The sequence below is a fragment of the Neovison vison genome, chromosome X (genome assembly GCF_020171115.1).
Source record: "Neovison vison isolate M4711 chromosome X, ASM_NN_V1, whole genome shotgun sequence".
NCBI lineage: Eukaryota > Metazoa > Chordata > Mammalia > Carnivora > Mustelidae > Neogale > Neogale vison.
The window spans coordinates 79754396-79771829 of NC_058105.1; the positions used below are offsets into that span (position 1 = coordinate 79754396).

At 45.7% G+C, this 17434-nt stretch overlaps 2 protein-coding genes across 3 annotated transcripts in view; one reads left to right on the forward strand and one right to left on the reverse strand.

Annotated features, from left to right (window-relative positions):
• Positions 1 to 17434, reverse strand: part of KLF8 (Kruppel like factor 8) — a 256081-nt gene that overhangs the window by 217711 nt on the left and 20936 nt on the right. The window lies entirely within an intron of this gene.
• On the forward strand, positions 561 to 2469 carry LOC122896377 (bromodomain-containing protein 4-like). The gene has a single exon (XM_044234515.1). It carries the CDS (start codon positions 574 to 576, stop codon positions 2464 to 2466), a length of 1893 nt encoding a protein of 630 aa, XP_044090450.1. The 5' UTR covers positions 561 to 573; the 3' UTR covers positions 2467 to 2469.

Below are 17434 nucleotides of genomic sequence, written 5' to 3' on the forward strand. Positions count from 1 at the left end.
ATGTTTCTGCTTCTGTACGTATGTTTTCGCTTCCCCGTACCCCATAAAAAGGCCCTGAACAAAGGGCTGGCGCGCGAGAGTCCTCCTAAGACTTGACCGCCCGCAGGTACCTGTGTCTACTCAATAAACCTCGTGCTGTTTGCATCTGATCAGCGGACTCGGCTTGGTTTTTGGGTCCGGGGGTCTCCTCCTAAAAAGGGGTCCATTCCGGGGTGCTTGGAGCCCCGGGGGGATCTTTCATTGGGGGCTCGCCCGGGATGTGAGACCCCCACCCAGGGACCACCGACCCACTGTCAGGAGGTAAGCTGGCCAGCGCTATATTCGTTGTGTTTGTGGTTATAGTTAGACCTGTTACTTGTGATTTCGCGTTGTGTCTGTAGTGGTGTCTGGATCTGTTACTTGTAATTTCGCGCACGCGTTTGGTTTTGGTTTGGGGTTCGATCGGATCCATTTGTATTTGGTGAGGGCCAGAAGGAGCTGACGGGCTCGGACTTCTCCCTCACAGCCCTGGAAGACGTTCCAGAGGCGTTTGTAGTCCCGCCGGGCGGGACATTTGAGTCCTTCGGGACATCTATGCCCCGGGGCAGCGGGGCATTTGGAGCTCGGCCAGTATCGGAGGGATACACGGCCTTAGTTGGAGAGGGGGAATCCGGACCCCCTGAATCTCCGCTTGAGTTTTTGCTTTCAGTTTGGCGCCAAAATCGCGCAGCGCGTTTGTTTGTTCTGTGTCTGAGTCTAGTCTTTGTCTCTGTGATAATAACTCTTTTTGTTCTTGAAATTATGGGACAGACAGTGACTACTCCTTTAAGTCTGACCCTAAGCCACTGGAGCGACGTCCGAGACCGGGCAAACAACCAATCGGTGGAAATACGGAAAAAGAAATGGGTCACCCTTTGTTCCTCCGAGTGGCCCACTTTCAATGTGGGATGGCCACGCGATGGCACTTTTAACCTTGATATTATTTCTCAGGTGGAAGCCAAAGTTTTCAGCCCTGGACCCCATGGGCATCCCGATCAGGTGCCCTACATCGTCACCTGGAGGGCTCTGGTTTCAGACCCCCCACTCTGGGTCCAGCCCTTTGTTCTCCTTCCCAAACCCTGCTCCTCCCCTATCACCCCCACTGCGCCGCCTCCCCTAAAAGAGCAACTGTCCCACCCCCAAACCACGCCCTCCAGGGAGACTGCGCAACCCACCCCTCCTCCACCTACTCCCACTTCCTCTTCTCTTTACCCTGCCCTTACCCCACTCCAGGATAAATCCCCAAAACTTCCCAAGCCTGTTCAGCCTGCTCCCAAGCCTGTTCAGCCTGCTCCCAAGACTGTTCAGTCTGCTCCCGTTTTGCCTCCAGACACTGAGTCCCCTCTTATCGACCTGTTAACAGAAGAACCCCCTCCCTACCCGGAGGCCACAACAGAAGAGCGAAAGCCTAGTTCCCTGGCGTCACCCATTGCGGGGCGACTCAGGGACCGACGTGCACAGCCACCAAGTCAAGTCTCCCAAGCTTTCCCCTTGAGGGAAGGTCCTAACGGTCGGCCACAGTACTGGCCCTTTACTGCTTCTGATCTCTATAACTGGAAGCAACATAACCCTCCCTTCTCTAAGGACCCCGCCACCCTGACTAACTTGATTGAATCTATTCTAGTTACCCATCAACCCACTTGGGATGATTGTCAACAGCTGTTGCAGACTCTGCTGACCTCGGAGGAAAAGCAGAGAGTTCTTCTGGAAGCCCGAAAGAACGTACCGGGCGATGACGGGCGACCAACCCAGTTGCCTAATGAGATCGACATAGCTTTTCCCTTAACCCGCCCTAACTGGGACTTCGCCACTTCTGCAGGTAGGGAGCACCTTCATCTCTATCGCCAGTTGCTCATAGCGGGTCTCCGAGCAGCCGCAAGGCGGCCCACTAATTTGGCTCAGGTTAAGCAAGTAATACAGGGAAAGGAAGAGACACCTTCTGCCTTTCTAGAGAGACTTAAGGAGGCTTATAGGATGTACACCCCGTATGACCCTGATGATGAAGGGCAAGCAACTAGTGTATCAATGTCCTTTATCTGGCAGTCAAGCCCTGATATTAGGGGCAAATTACAGAGATTAGAAGGGCTACAAGGGTATACACTTTCTGACTTATTAAAAGAGGCAGAAAAGGTGTTCAATAAAAGAGAAACTCCGGAAGAGAAAGAGGAGAGAATATGGTTAAGAATGAAAGAGGCACAGGATGAGAGAGATAAAAAGCGGAGCAAGGAATTGACTAAGGTATTGGCCACCGTAGTTACTCAGGGACAGAACAGAGAGGGAGTCAGGATGGGAGAGCGAGAACGAAGAAGGACCAAATTAGACAGAGACCAATGTGCCTATTGCAAGGAAAGAGGACACTGGGCCCGAGAGTGTCCCAGGAACCCCAAGAATCTCAGAGGACCCTTGACGCCCAAACCATTGACTTCCCTACTGACGTTGGAAGACTAGGGAAGTCAGGGCCAGGAGCCCCCCCCTGAGCCCAGGATAACTTTAAGCGTCGGGGGGCAGCCAGTTACCTTCCTAGTCGACACCGGGGCCCAGCATTCAGTCCTAACCCAGACTCTAGGACCACTTAGCAACCAAACTGCTTGGGTACAAGGAGCAACTGGAGGAAAGAACTATCGATGGACCACGGAACGCAGGGTCCAGCTGGCTACCGGTAAGGTGACGCATTCATTTCTACACGTACCCGATTGCCCCTACCCGTTACTGGGGAGAGACCTTCTAACCAAACTAAAGGCCCAAATCCACTTCAACCCAGAAGGGGCGGCAATAACAGGCCCCAATGGAGGACCCTTACAGGTCTTGACCCTCCATTTGGAGGAGGAATATAGACTATATGAACCTGAACAGACCCCAGAGGTCCAAAATGAAGCTTGGCTGAGAGAATTCCCTATGGCCTGGGCGGAAACGGGGGGCATGGGGATGGCTCGTCAACAGCCCCCTCTCTTAATCCAACTTAAGGCAACAGCCACCCCAGTGTCAATAAAGCAGTATCCAATGTCACATGAAGCCCGCCAAGGCATAAGGCCCCATATTAAGAGGCTTCTTGATCAAGGAATCCTAATTCCCTGCCGGTCACCTTGGAATACACCTCTCTTACCAGTAAAAAAACCTGGCACAGGAGATTACCGGCCAGTACAGGATCTAAGAGAAGTCAACAAAAGAGTTGAGGACATACATCCCTCTGTGCCCAACCCATATAATCTACTGAGCACCCTGCCCCCTTCCCATGAATGGTATACGGTGCTAGATTTAAAGGATGCCTTTTTCTGTTTAAGGCTACATCCAGTGAGCCAGCCACTCTTCGCCTTTGAGTGGAGGGACCCAGATCTAGGGCTCTCAGGACAGTTAACTTGGACCCGGCTTCCCCAGGGTTTCAAGAACAGTCCCACTCTGTTTGATGAGGCGCTGCACAGAGACTTAGCTGATTTCCGGGTGCAGCATCCTTCCCTGGTACTTCTTCAGTATGTCGATGACCTCCTCTTGGCTGCTAACTCCAAGGAAAACTGCCTGAACGGCACTAAAGCCCTCTTACAGGCACTGGGACAATTAGGGTATCGGGCCTCAGCCAAAAAGGCCCAAATATGCCAAAAACAAGTCACCTACTTGGGATATCAGCTGAGAGAAGGACAGAGATGGCTCACTGAGGCACGAAAGCAGACTATTCTCCGCATTCCCACACCTACCACCCCACGCCACCTAAGGGAATTCCTGGGAACTGCTGGATTTTGCCGCCTATGGATCCCTGGGTTTGCGGAAATGGCAGCCCCTTTATACTCCCTCACTAAGCAGGGGGCTCAGTTCCACTGGGGCGAGGAGCAGCAACGGGCCTTTTCCGACATCAAAAAGGCCTTATTAGAATCCCCAGCCCTGGGACTCCCAGATGTGACTAAGGCCTTCGAACTGTTCGTAGATGAAAAACAGGGCTATGCCAAGGGAGTACTAACCCAAAGGCTAGGGCCTTGGAAGCGCCCAGTGGCCTACCTGTCAAAAAAGCTAGACCCTGTGGCCACTGGTTGGCCACCCTGTCTGCGGATGGTGGCTGCCATCGCCATCCTAGTCAAGGACGCGGGCAAACTAACTTTGGGCCAATCACTAACCATCTTGGCCCCCCATGCGGTCGAAGCTTTGGTCAAGCAACCCCCAGACAGGTGGCTTTCCAATGCTCGCCTGACTCATTATCAGGCCATGCTTCTGGACACTGATCGTGTACAGTTCGGACCCGTGGTGGCGCTCAACCCTGCCACCCTACTCCCCTTACCCGAGGTTACGGAAACACATGATTGCCTCCAGATCCTAGCTGAGGTCCATGGCACCCGAAAGGATCTGACGGACCAGCCCCTCAAGGGAGCGGACTACACCTGGTATACAGATGGCAGTAGCTTCCTGCACAATGGCGAGCGAAGAGCCGGAGCTGCAATAACTAATGAGACAGAGGTGATCTGGTCCAAGATGCTATCCCCTGGGACATCAGCTCAGCGGGCAGAGCTCATCGCCCTGACTCAGGCTCTACAGATGGCAGAAGGTAAGAAACTGAACGTTTATACCGACAGTCGCTATGCCTTTGCTACGGCCCATGTACATGGTGAAATCTATCGGAGGAGAGGGCTCCTCACCTCCGAAGGAAAAGAAATTAAAAATAAACCTGAAATATTGGCTCTGCTCAAAGCTTTGTTCCTGCCCCAAAAGTTGAGCATTATGCATTGCCCGAGTCACCAAAAGGATAATAGCCCAGTGGCAAGGGGAAACCGACTGGCAGATCAAGCTGCTAAGGAAGCTGCCCTAGGGGAAAAAGAGACCGGGCCCATTCTTACCCTGAGCACATGGCCCCCACAAGAAAATATTAAACCTATGGAATACAGTTCTGAGGATCAGGAGCTGCTAAAGAAAATGGGGGCTACATGGGACCCAAAAGAAGGGGTGTATACCATGGACGAAAAAATTGTTATGCCCACTCTGTATTCTCACCATATAGTCCAATCTTTGCACTCACTGACCCATCTGAGCGAAAACAAAATGAAAACCCTCCTAAATAATGAGCACCAACCGTACTTGTTACTAAACCAAGACAAGGCGTTGCGATCCATAATTAAAAATTGCTTAGTCTGTGCACAAGTAAATACCAGAAAAACCTATGCTGCCCCTGGAGTGCGCATTCGAGGACATCGCCCTGGTGTTCACTGGGAAATCGACTTCACGGAAATAAAACCTGGACTCTATGGCTATAGATATTTATTAGTTTTCGTAGACACTTTTTCAGGATGGGTAGAAGCCTTCCCCACCAAGCACGAGACTTCGAATGTGGTCACCAAGAAACTACTTGAAGAAATCTTCCCCAGGTATGGAATGCCCCAGATATTAGGCACCGACAATGGTCCAGCCTTCGTCTCCCAGGTAAGTCAGAAAGTGGCCAAGTTATTGGGGATTAATTGGAAATTGCATTGTGCATATAGACCCCAGAGCTCAGGACAAGTAGAAAGAATGAATAGAACAATCAAGGAGACTTTGACTAAATTAACGCTTGCAACTGGTTCTAGAGACTGGGTCCTCCTCCTGCCCCTGGCCCTATATAGGGCCAGGAATACCCCCGGGCCCCTAGGATTAACTCCTTTTGAAATATTGTATGGGGCCCCACCCCCTATTGTAAACCTTTTCAATCCTATTGATTCTTATGTTTCTTCTTTTGCTGATCGTGCTACCCTACAAGCTCACCTCCAGGCACTCCAGATCGTTCAGAGAGAAGTCTGGAAGCCACTGGCTGCAGCTTACAGGGAACAGCTAAAAAATCCTACTGTGCCACATCAATTCCAGATCGGCGACCTCGTCTGGGTCCGCAGGCATCAGATCAAGAGCCTTGAACCCCGATGGAAGGGACCCTACACTGTACTCCTAACCACCCCGACGGCGCTAAAAGTCGACGGCATCGCGGCCTGGATCCACGCCTCTCATGTGAAACCAGCCCATCTGGGACCAGACGACTCGGAAACACCCGATCTCAAGGAGGGATGGCGAGTTCAACGCACTCAAAATCCGCTAAAGATAAGACTCGTGCGATCATAACACTGACTATTCTTGTTATAGGCATTCCGAGTTCCCATGGGTCCCCTCACCATGTAAAACAGCTCACCTGGCAAGTCCTGTCGCAAACAGGACAAATAATTTGGAACACCTCTCAGCAGCATGCCCCATTCACTTGGTGGCCTAACTTATACCCTGACATTTGTAAGTTAGCCATGGGAGCTCCAGCCAACTGGGATATAGAAAATTACTTTGACCTACAGAAGCCGCCTTCACAACCGTCCCCACGGGGACGACTCGGGTTGGATCCTTGGGGAGGCTGTGGGGACTGGAGTCAGCGAAGTATGTTAAGGACACTCACCTTCTATGTATGCCCCGGGTTTCACAGACCCAGAGAGTGGACCTCATGCAGGGGGGCATCCCACTTTTTCTGTCACAATTGGGGCTGCGAAACCACTGGTGACACTTATTGGAAGCCCACCTCAGGTTGGGACTATATCACCGTAAGGGCAAATTATTCTCACGCCAGGAGCAGCCCCAAATGGACACAAAACCCAGCCTGTCACAATCAATGGTGTCACCCACTTGAAATAGCCTTCACCGAAGCAGGAAAGAAACAACTTAATTGGGTAAAGGGATATACCTGGGGCCTCAGACTCTATAAAGAACGTTATGATGACGGCCTAACGTTCACCATAAAACTTCTTATAGAAACCCCAAGGGCCGCCATAGGACCCAATCCAGTTCTCGCCTCACCACCTCAAAGGCCTCCCCAAAGATTAAGGCCAACACCAAGACCAACACCACTTTTAACCTCCGCAACTCCCACAGCTATACAAACCAAAAAGGCCCCGGAAATACTCGGAACAGGAGACAGGCTTATCAACCTAGTGAAAGGGGCCTATCAGGCACTTAATCTTTCCAGTCCTGAAAGAGCAAACAATTGCTGGCTATGTCTTAACCCAAGCCCTCCATACTATGAGGGCATAGCCCTCTCTGCCAACTATACTAACTCCACTGTCCCCAGCGCTATATGCTATGGACAAGATCATAGCCTAACCCTCTCACAAGTTTCAGGAGCGGGACTATGTATAGGCACCCCGCCTCACTATGTTAAAAAAACACTTTGTAATTCGACCCATAAAATATGGGCTGGCTCCTATTATTTGATCCCACCCAATGGAACCTATTGGGCATGTAGCACAGGCTTAACCCCTTGTGTATCTACTGCTGCCTTAAACCAGACTACTGACTATTGTGTGTTAGTTCAACTATGGCCTCGAATAACCTACCACTCAGATGAATTGGTTCTTAGCTATCATGAATGGAGTGATCTTCGCCGAGTAAGGCGTGAACCTGTCACCCTAATCACCCTGGCTACGTTACTGGGAGTAGGAGGCATTGCAGCCGGGGTTGGTACTGGGGCAGCCGCCCTGGTCCGAACAGACCAATACCTACTTCTACATCATGCTATGAATGAAGATCTTAGGGCCTTAGAACAGTCAGTTCGAGCCCTCAAGGAATCCCTAACCTCCCTGTCAGAAGTGGTGCTACAAAACAGAAGAGGCTTAGACCTACTGTTCCTAAAAGAGGGTGGCCTATGTGCTGCTCTTAGAGAAGAATGCTGTTTTTTTGCTGACCAGACTGGAGTAGTAACAGAAACTCTAGACAAATTGAAGGAAAGGCTAGATAAGCGTAAGAGAGACTTTGAATCCCAACAGTCTTGGTATGAAGGGGTTTGGAATCGTTCACCCTGGTTTACTTCCCTAATAACCTCCTTAATAGGACCTATAATACTCCTAATGTTAATTCTAACATTTGGGCCATGCATCATTAACAGGTTAACCCAATTTATAAAAGATAGATTGTCGCTTGTCCAAACCATGGTATTAACCCAACAATATCATGCAGTAGGGCAGCGAGAGACTGGCCCCTAATAAAGTAAAAGGTTTTACTCAGGCCAAAAAGAAAATGGGGGAATGAAGAGACCCCTCTTCCCTTCCCCCTACTTGGACAATCCTCCCTTATCCCAGCACAGCCCTGGAGTTAGGGGGGGGCAACGGCATGTTGCGGGGGAGATAGGTACACTTGCTGCGCACGGCTTGTAACGCGCAGATAGTCACGTAGGCAAGGGGGGGGTCGCCTAAGTATGTGGACCTAGTCACGTAGGCAGGATGTTTCTCTGCTGAGTAATAAGGTCCAACTCCCCCTCCTCACTCCCCCTCCCCACCTTTCTCTTCGCTCGCTGGGGTCCTTCAAAGCCAATCTACAAACACCGAGTATGCCTTATATTCAAACCAGCCAATGAAAATTTTGTAACTATGTTTCTGCTTCTGTACGTATGTTTTCGCTTCCCTGTACCCCATAAAAAGGCCCTGAACAAAGGGCTGGCGCGCGAGAGTCCTCCTAAGACTTGACCGCCCGCAGGTACCTGTGTCTACTCAATAAACCTCGTGCTGTTTGCATCTGATCAGCGGACTCGGCTTGGTTTTTGGGTCCGGGGGTCTCCTCCTAAAAAGGGGTCCATTCCGGGGTGCTTGGAGCCCCGGGGGGATCTTTCAGTAGCTTTCAAAATCTTTGCTCACCTGAAACTTTAAACCAAATAGGATAAAATGCTAGAGCGCTGGTTGCTGGAATAGGTTTGTGCTTTTGAAATCTGTTGGTAAACATCTTTTGTGCTTAACCGAATTCTGTTGTAACAGTTCACAATTGGTTTATATTTAGTCTATGTAAGGGCCTACTTAGCCAGAGCGAGCCATTTTGTTGTTTATGAAGTAAACTTAGATTGACCCTGCCCCCCCAGAGGAACTTACTTAGAAACAAGTCTGGGAAACAAGAAAAATATGACTGACCAGCCCCTGGTAACAGGGCCCATATACCAGGACGCGTCAGGTCAGGGGGAGGTAACAGAGCCCAGAACACAAGGATGAGCCAAGCCAGGTGGAGACATCCAATCAGGAAAATACCTCCCTAACCACCCAAGAATGTGAGCCCTGCCTTTTGGGCGCCAATTCTGACCAGAGTGATAGACTAGTTCAAATAACTACTATAGGGTAAATTGTAATTCAACTGGCCACCTGTGTGTGGCCAGGCTCAACCACATGGCCTTTACTCTATAAAAGTTAGTCTGTGAGGCTGGTAAGGGTCATCTCTTTGCAAGAGATGACCCTGGCCAGTCAGTTTGATTCTCGATGTTTGGCATGAAATAAAGCTTTGCTTGACCTTTGCTTTGTATCAGTCTTGCTCCTTTGATCATGGACCCAACAGTCTTCAGTAGAGGTTAAGGTATTTCTAAGAATACAAAATTCTGCTAAGTGCAACTAAGGCTGATCGAAATAAGGGAAGCAACTCTGTATGTAAAAAAGTAGGAGATATGTGAAAAAGAAAAAAACAGATGCTTGATCCTGTTTGAATAAGAAAGAAAGAAAAACAGGCCCGGGGCCACTGTCTGAGCTAGATCCATTCCTAAAGAATGGAAGGGGAGCCTCCCATTAGCCAGGGATACCCAGAGGGGAGGTGTCCAACCTATTTGAATCTGAAGAGTGCCTGACTGTGTGAATGTGTCTGTATGGCTCCACTGCTTTGGCTACGGAGTCTGAGTGGGCTGCACCCTGAGTCTTGCGGGGCGTCATATGGCATAACAGTCATCTACTCCACGGAGTAGCCTGGTCCGGGGTTTATACGGACAGACCTTAGCTAAGATGCTCCTAAGTTCTCGCAAGGGACGCAAGCAGGACAGCATCTGAAAGATCCCCCTCCCTTTGTCTAAGACATCATTCACGATGGGAGGGAAACCCAGAAAACTCCTATCTTAAGACTGCACGCTTAAAAAAAAGAAAGGAAAGACACTGGTATAGAAAATCTGGTTTCCTCTGTTTAAAAGGGCAAAGTTTTCTTCAGTTAATTGAAATGTAAAGGGTTTTCTCTTTGCCTGCCCAGAGTTGTAAATGAGATCTCTGGGGCTCATAAGGCTTCCTTGATATGCTAAGTTACTTAGGGAGTACTGCTAAACCAATGATAAACCTTGGGTTAGATTTGGGTAAATGCTGTAGCTACTCTAGAGGTTCTATACATTTCCTAGAGTTTAATGTTTTGATAAGAGTCATCACTTGATATTTAACCATATCTATTCTGAGTTTTTGTCATTTGTAATTGTTTTAATTCTCTTGTAAGATGAATTCTGCCTTAAATTTAATTCATATGGGAAGACTTTAAGGACAAATACAGGTCTTTGATATGTTAAAATCCTGGGAACTGAAATGGGTAAGAATTTACAGAAGTGAGGGCTGCATTCGGACTAAACCAGAATTAGTAACATGGGACTAGATGATGAATCAAGGCATTCAACTTTTCTATCTGAACCCTCTGAAACCAAAAGGTCTCAGTAAATGTTCTTTCTTCCTTGACAGTCATTTGCATAAGTTCAATAAGAATCTGTTCTCCTTGTAACAGGACACCATTAGAAACTGGTATTTTACCAAGGCTTTGACTGTAATGTCATATTTAAAAGACTCAGATATGACCAGACAGTTTAAAGGAATTAAGGTTGACTTTATAAAACTTGGAGCCGTAAAGCCCTTTAGAACCGTTGGCCTCATGCCTTGCTTACAGAGTTCCCAGCAGCCTTACCAGGTGAGTAAAGAATGTCACTCCCTCGCAGGGGCAGGACCTCAGGAAGAGTAATTTGCCCCATCGACAGGTATTGCAGGCATGTCTGATAGGAACTACATGGCTTGGCTTCCGGCCCGGAGAGTTTACTAAAAGTTCAACCTAGAGATTCCTTATAAAAAGTTCCAGCAAAGCAGATTCTAAAAGATCTATATGATTACTTATTGTTCTTGCTGAGCTTATGTAAATAATTAGGCCAAGTTTGTTAAAACTGGACTTGTTTTTCAAATGAATTAGTCCTGATTTGGCTATCTCTGGAAATGAGGGTTATTTTAGAGAAAAATTCTGTTTTAATAACATGCCTTTATGGGTGTTAAATTCTAGATTAGATTGTTCTTAAATGTTTATTTACCTAAGCTAGACAGCTTAAGGTAAACTTCAGAGAAGTTGCATGATAACTTGTGTATAAACGATCTTGCTTTTGCCAGTCAGTCAGCCCCAGATATAAATAGGAAACTTTAGAAAATTGAAGGAATTAAAAGGAAGAATCTGACTGAGTTAGTGGGAATAGTAGAAATAGCCACTGAGGACTATGGGTCATGCTGGCGGAGGACAAGAGCTCTCTTACAGACTCTGCAGGGAAAAGGGTATCACAGGTGTCAGCAATGAAAACAGCTCTGTCAGAGCCATGCCACTTATTTAGGCTTTGATCTCTGCAAGGGAGTTTCTTGGGACAGTGGGCTACAGCAGGCTGTGGATACCGTGGTTCACGGAGATGGTGCAACCTCTCTATGAATTGGCTAAGGGAGGACTCACTATGGTAGAGTGGGCAGCTGAGGCAGAAGGAGCATTTCAGGAATTACAAACAGCCTTACTGAGTGCCCCAGCATTGGCTATCCCAGACATTACAAAGCCCTTCCACTTGTATATGGAAGGAAAGACAGGGGTAACTGAAGGAGTTTTGACTCGGACTCTGAGGCCTTGGGAAAGGCCAATAACCTATCTTAGCAAGAAACTAGATCCAGTAGCGGCTAGGTTCCCCCTTGCCTCTGCATAATTGCTGTCCCGGCCCTCCTGGTCAAGGATGCAAGTATATTTACAGAAATGGACTAAATTAGACTATAAAGGGGATTGGGCTAAGACTAGAAAAAATTAGTAATCCAAATACATCAGGGCACTCATCTGGGGGACACACAAGCTTGAGGAGCTTATGGGCAAGCAGTTCCAGATTTCTAAATCAGGGCATATGGCTCAGGATGTGGTTAATACATGTACTCAATGTCAGGCAGTAAATGCATGAAGAACTAAAATGGGAAGAGGGAAAAGAGATAGAGGTTTGGATTACCTCTTGCGATCAGGTCAGACATTGACCCTGCATTTGTGAGTTCAGTATCACAGGTATTGGCCAAAGCTGTAGGCACTAATTGGAAACTACATTGTGCCTACCGGCCCTGGAGCTCAGGGCAAGTAGAAAGAATGAATCAGACTCTTGAAGAGACCTTGACAAACTTAATTCTGGAGACTGGCGGTGGGTGGGTAGATCTCCTTCCCTTAGCCCTCCTCAGGTCGTGATGTACACCCTACTTAAATAAGGTGACCCCATTTAAAATCATGTTTGGGAGACCACCCCCCGCCCCCGATTACAATAGATTGCTATAGCAGAAATGACTGATCAGTCTGTACTCCAGTCACTAAAGGCATTATAATCTGTCTTAAAAAGAGCCCATGCAGGGATCCACACTGCCCACACTGGGACAGAGACAGAGATGGAGCCACATCCTCGCCAACCCAGGGACTCAGTATGGATGCGCTGCCACCAAGTGGGAGGCTTGGAACCTTGCTGGAAGGGACCATTTACCATCATCCTGAGCACCCCCACAGCAATAAAAGTAGATGGCGTCAGGACCTGGACTCATATGAGTCACGTCAAAGGAGCCGAGGACAAGAACGCCCCCCAGAGGTGGATGCCGCTGCCGATGGACCCCTCCGATGGTGGACTAAAACTAAGACTCAAAAACAAAACAAAACAAAACAAAACAATGAGTTCATTAAACTCATTGTTGCCCCTGTTGTTAAGATATAGCGGGAGGTATAAGCAATTGCAAAATAAGAAAAGGGAGGGCTCTGCATAACCCCAGGAGAGAAATACTGTTTCTGGGTAAATCACACTGGAGTCATTAAAACAGTCTAGCAGCTGTTAAAAGGAGGGTATAAAACTGGCTGAAGAGTCAAAGATTTGACTAATCTCCAAAGAAAAGGGGGGAATGTAAGGACCTATTTTATATTTTTATTTTAGCCAGAGTCTTCCATTGAGGTTAAACAATAACTTTGTTGTTTAACCCTTAAACTGTCCCTGCTCCCCTTCCCCCAGGGGACCAACTTAAAAACAAGTCCTGGAAACAAGCTCCAGGTAACAAAGCCCAGATATGAGGGTGGGTCAGGCCTAGTGGAGACATCCGACCAGTGAGGGGGGTGCATACTGTCTCCCTAGCTACCAAGGAGTATGGGCCCCCACCCTTTGGGAGCCTTTTTAGCACCAATCCTAATCAAGGTGTAATAGGCTGGTTCAAATGTCCACTGGGGTAAATTGTAATTCAATTGTTCACCTAGCATCACTGTGGAGTTTCCTGTGTGTGTTACAATCTCATTGGCCACCTGTGTGTGGCCAGACCCAACCACATGGCCTTTGCCCTTAAAAGCCAGTCCATAAAGGAGAGCGGGGTCGCCCTCTCTTGTAAGAGGTGTGTCCCTGAATGTTCATTTAGATTCTTGATGCTTGGCATGAAATAAAGCTTTGCTTGATTTTCGCTTTGTAACAGTCTCACTCCTTTAATCACGGACCATTATTGGGGCATAACATATACAAGGGATATTACTCAGCTATCAGAAAGGATGAATGCCCAACATTTGCATCTTCATAGATGGAACTGCAGGGCATTATGCTAAGTGAAATAAGTCAAGCAGAGAAAAACAATTATATAGTGTCACTCATATGTGGAATATAAGGAATAGAGCAGAGGACCATAGGGGAAGAGAAGGAAAACTGAATGGGAAGAAATCAGGGAGACAAATCACGAGAGACTCTTGACTCTGGGAAGCATACTGATGGTTGCAGAAGGGAAGGGGTGGCGGGATGAGGTAACTGGGTGATGGGCATTAAGGAGAGCATTGATGTGATGTGCACTGGGTGTTATATGCAACTAATGCATCACTGAATACTACATCAAAAACTTATGATGTACTGTATGTTGGCTAATTGAATTTAGATTTTTAAAAATTCTTTCAGTTTAAAATTTTATATTTATGTTTTCCTTTTCCCCTATTCAACTAGTTTCTTATTTTATCAACTCTGTTTTTAAGTATTTTAATTTTCATTTTCACTTTTACATTTTATAGATACATTCTTTATTTTTTGCTTCCTTTCACTGTATTCAATTTTATTTTTGTATATATATATATATTTAGCTTTCTTCACAATTTTGGGATTTAGTGTCTTCTAAAAAAAAATACAGATTAAAATACACCCAGGACCAAATGGATCACTCTGTTTCATCTACCTGTGAGATGTTATTTTCTTTTTGCCTTTTTTTCTTTTAATTTTATTTTTTGGTTTTTGACCTCTGCAGAGTTACCTACTGTGTATTTTACTTGGGTTGTGGTTCGTATTTTTTTATTTTGTTCACTCGTTCACCCAGTCTTCTCTGGGAAAAATGACTAGAAGGAGGAATTCATAACAAATGAAAGAACAAGAGGTAAGACTGTGTCACAGATCTAATCGATATGGTTATAAGTAGAATGTCAGAGCAGGAATTCAGGGTAATGACTATAAAGTAACTAGCTGGGCTTGAAAAAAGGATAAAAGACAAAAGACAATCTCCTAGTGTAGAAATAAAATCTAATCAGGCAAAAAAAAAAAAAAAAGCTTTAACTGAGCTGCATCTAACCTGGATGCTCTAACAGCCAGGGTAAATGAGGCAGAAAAGAGAATCAGTGAGATAAAACACAAAACGGTGGGAAGGAAGGAGGCTGAGAAAAAGAGAGAAAAAACAATTAGTGTACCATGAGGGGAGGCTTCAAGAAATTAGTGATTCCATAATATGACATAATATTAGAATTATTGGGGTCCCCAAGGTAGAAGAAAGAGAAAGAGGGAGAACACAAGGTTTATTTGAGCAAATCATACCAGAGAATTTCCCTAATCTGGGGAAAGACATGGACATGCAAGTCCAGGAGACAATGAGAAACCCCTCAAAATCAATAAAAATAGATTGATACCCCACCATATAATAATTAAGCTTGCAAATTTCAGAGATAAAGAATAAATATTGATAGCAGCTCAAGATAAGAACTCCATAATGTATGGCGGTAGGAAAATTAGTCCAGCAGCAGACCTATCCAAAGAGACCTGGAAGGCCAGAAAAGGCTAGCATGATATATTCAGGGTTCTAAATGAGAAAAACATGCAGCCAAGAATACTTTATCTGGAAAGGCTATCATTCAGATTGGAAATAAAGAGATTCCAGAACAAACTGAAACTAAAAGAATTTGTGTACACTAGACCAGGCCTGCCAAAAATATTAAAGGGGATCCTGGAAGCAAAGAGAGAGCCTAAAAGAGTGAGCCAAGATTCCCTTCAACAGATGACTGGATAAAGAAGTTATGGTCCATATATATAATGGAATATTATGCCTCCATCAGAAAGGATGAATATCCAACTTTTGTATCAACATAGATAGGACTGGAAGAAATTGTGCTGAGTGAAATAAGTCAAGCTCAGAGTCAGTTATCATATGGTTTCACTTACTTGTACAGCATAAGGAATAACACAGAGGACATTGGGAGAAGGAGAGGAGAAGTAAGTTGGGGGAAATTGGAGGGGGAGATGAATGATGAGAGACTATGGACTCTGAGAAACAAACTGAGGGTTTTGGAGTGGAGGGGGGTAGGGGGTTGGGTAAGCCCGGTGGTGGGTATTAAGGAGGGCATGTATTGCATGGAGCTCTGGGTGTAGTGCTTAAACAATGAATCTTGGAACACTGAAAAAATAAAATTACATTAATGTAAACTGAAAAAAAAAGGATACATGTGCTTTTTTAGAAAAGGTATTCCAATTGGCAATGAAGAATTCAAACTCTCATTCTTCACACACAGATTACATGATACTTTATGCAGAAAACCCAAGTCTCGACCTCAAAATTTCTAGAGCTCATATAGGAATTCAGCAAAAGGGCAGGATATAAAACCAATGCACAGAAATCAGTTGCATTTCTACATGCCAACAATGTGACTGAAGAAACAGAAATTAATGAATTGATCCAATTTATAATTTTACCAATACCCATTAGATAACTAGGAATAAACTTAACCAAAAAGGTAAAGAATATGCACTGTAAAGACTACAGAACACTTATGAAAGAAATTTAGGAAGACACAAAGAGATAGAAAAACATTCCATGTTCATGGATTAGAAGAACAAATATTGTTAAAATGTCTATGCTAGCAATGGCCACAGTCGCCAAACTATGGAAAGAACCATGATGCCCTTCAACAGATGAATGGATAAGGAAGATGTGGTCCATATACACTATGGAGTATTATGCCTCCATCAGAAAGGATGAATACCCAACTTTTGTAGCAATATGGACGGGACTGGAAGAGATTATGCTGAGTGAAATAAGTCAAGCAGAGAGAGTCAATTATCATATGGTTTCACTCATTTGTGGAGCATAACCAATAGCATGGAGGACAAGGGGTGTTAGAGAGGAGTAGGGAATTTGGGTAAATTGGAAGGGGAGGTGAACCATGAGAGACTATGGACTCTGAAAAACAATCTGAGGGGTTTGAAGTGGCAGGGGTGGTGGGAGGTTGGGGTACCAGGTGGTGGGTATTATAGAGGGCACGGCTTGCATGGAGCACTGGGTGTGGTGAAAAAATAATGAATAATGTTTTTCTAAAAATAAATAAATTGAAAAAAAAATGTCTATGCTACCCAGAACAATCTACACATTCAAAGCAATCCATATCAAAATACCTTCAACAATTTTCACAGAGGTGGGACAATGAATCCTAAAATTTGTTTAGAACCAGTAATGACCCCAAATAGCCAAAGAAATGTTGAAGATGAACACTAACCAGAGCTGGTGGAATGACAATGTCTGACTTAGGCTATATTAAAAAGCTGTGGTCATCAAGACAGTATGGTACTGGCACAAAAGCAGATACACGGATCAGTGGAACATAACAGAGAACCCAGAAATGGACCCTCAACTCTATGGTCAACTAATCTTCAACAAAGCAGGGATGAATATCCAATGGAGAAAAGACTGCATCTTCAATAAATGGTGCTGGGAGAATTGGACAGCCACACATAGAAGAACAAAACTTGACCATTTTCTTTAACAATACACAAAGATAAACTCAAAATGGATGAAAAACCTAAATGTAAGACAGGAATCTGTCAAAACCCTAGACGAGAACACAGGCAGTAACCTCTTCAACCTCAGCCATAGCCACTTATTGCTAGACACGTCTCCAAAGGCAAGGGAAGCAAAAGCAAAAATGAACTATTAGGACTTAATCAAGATAGAAAGTTTCTGCACAGCAAAGGAAATAGTCAACAAAACTAAAAGGCAACCTACAGAATGTGAGAGGATATCTTCAAATGACATACCAGATAAATGGCTAGTATCCAAGGTATATAAAGCACTTAACAAACTCAATAGCAAAAATAAATAATCCAGTCAAGAAATGAATACAAGACATGAACAACATTTCTCCAAAGAAGACA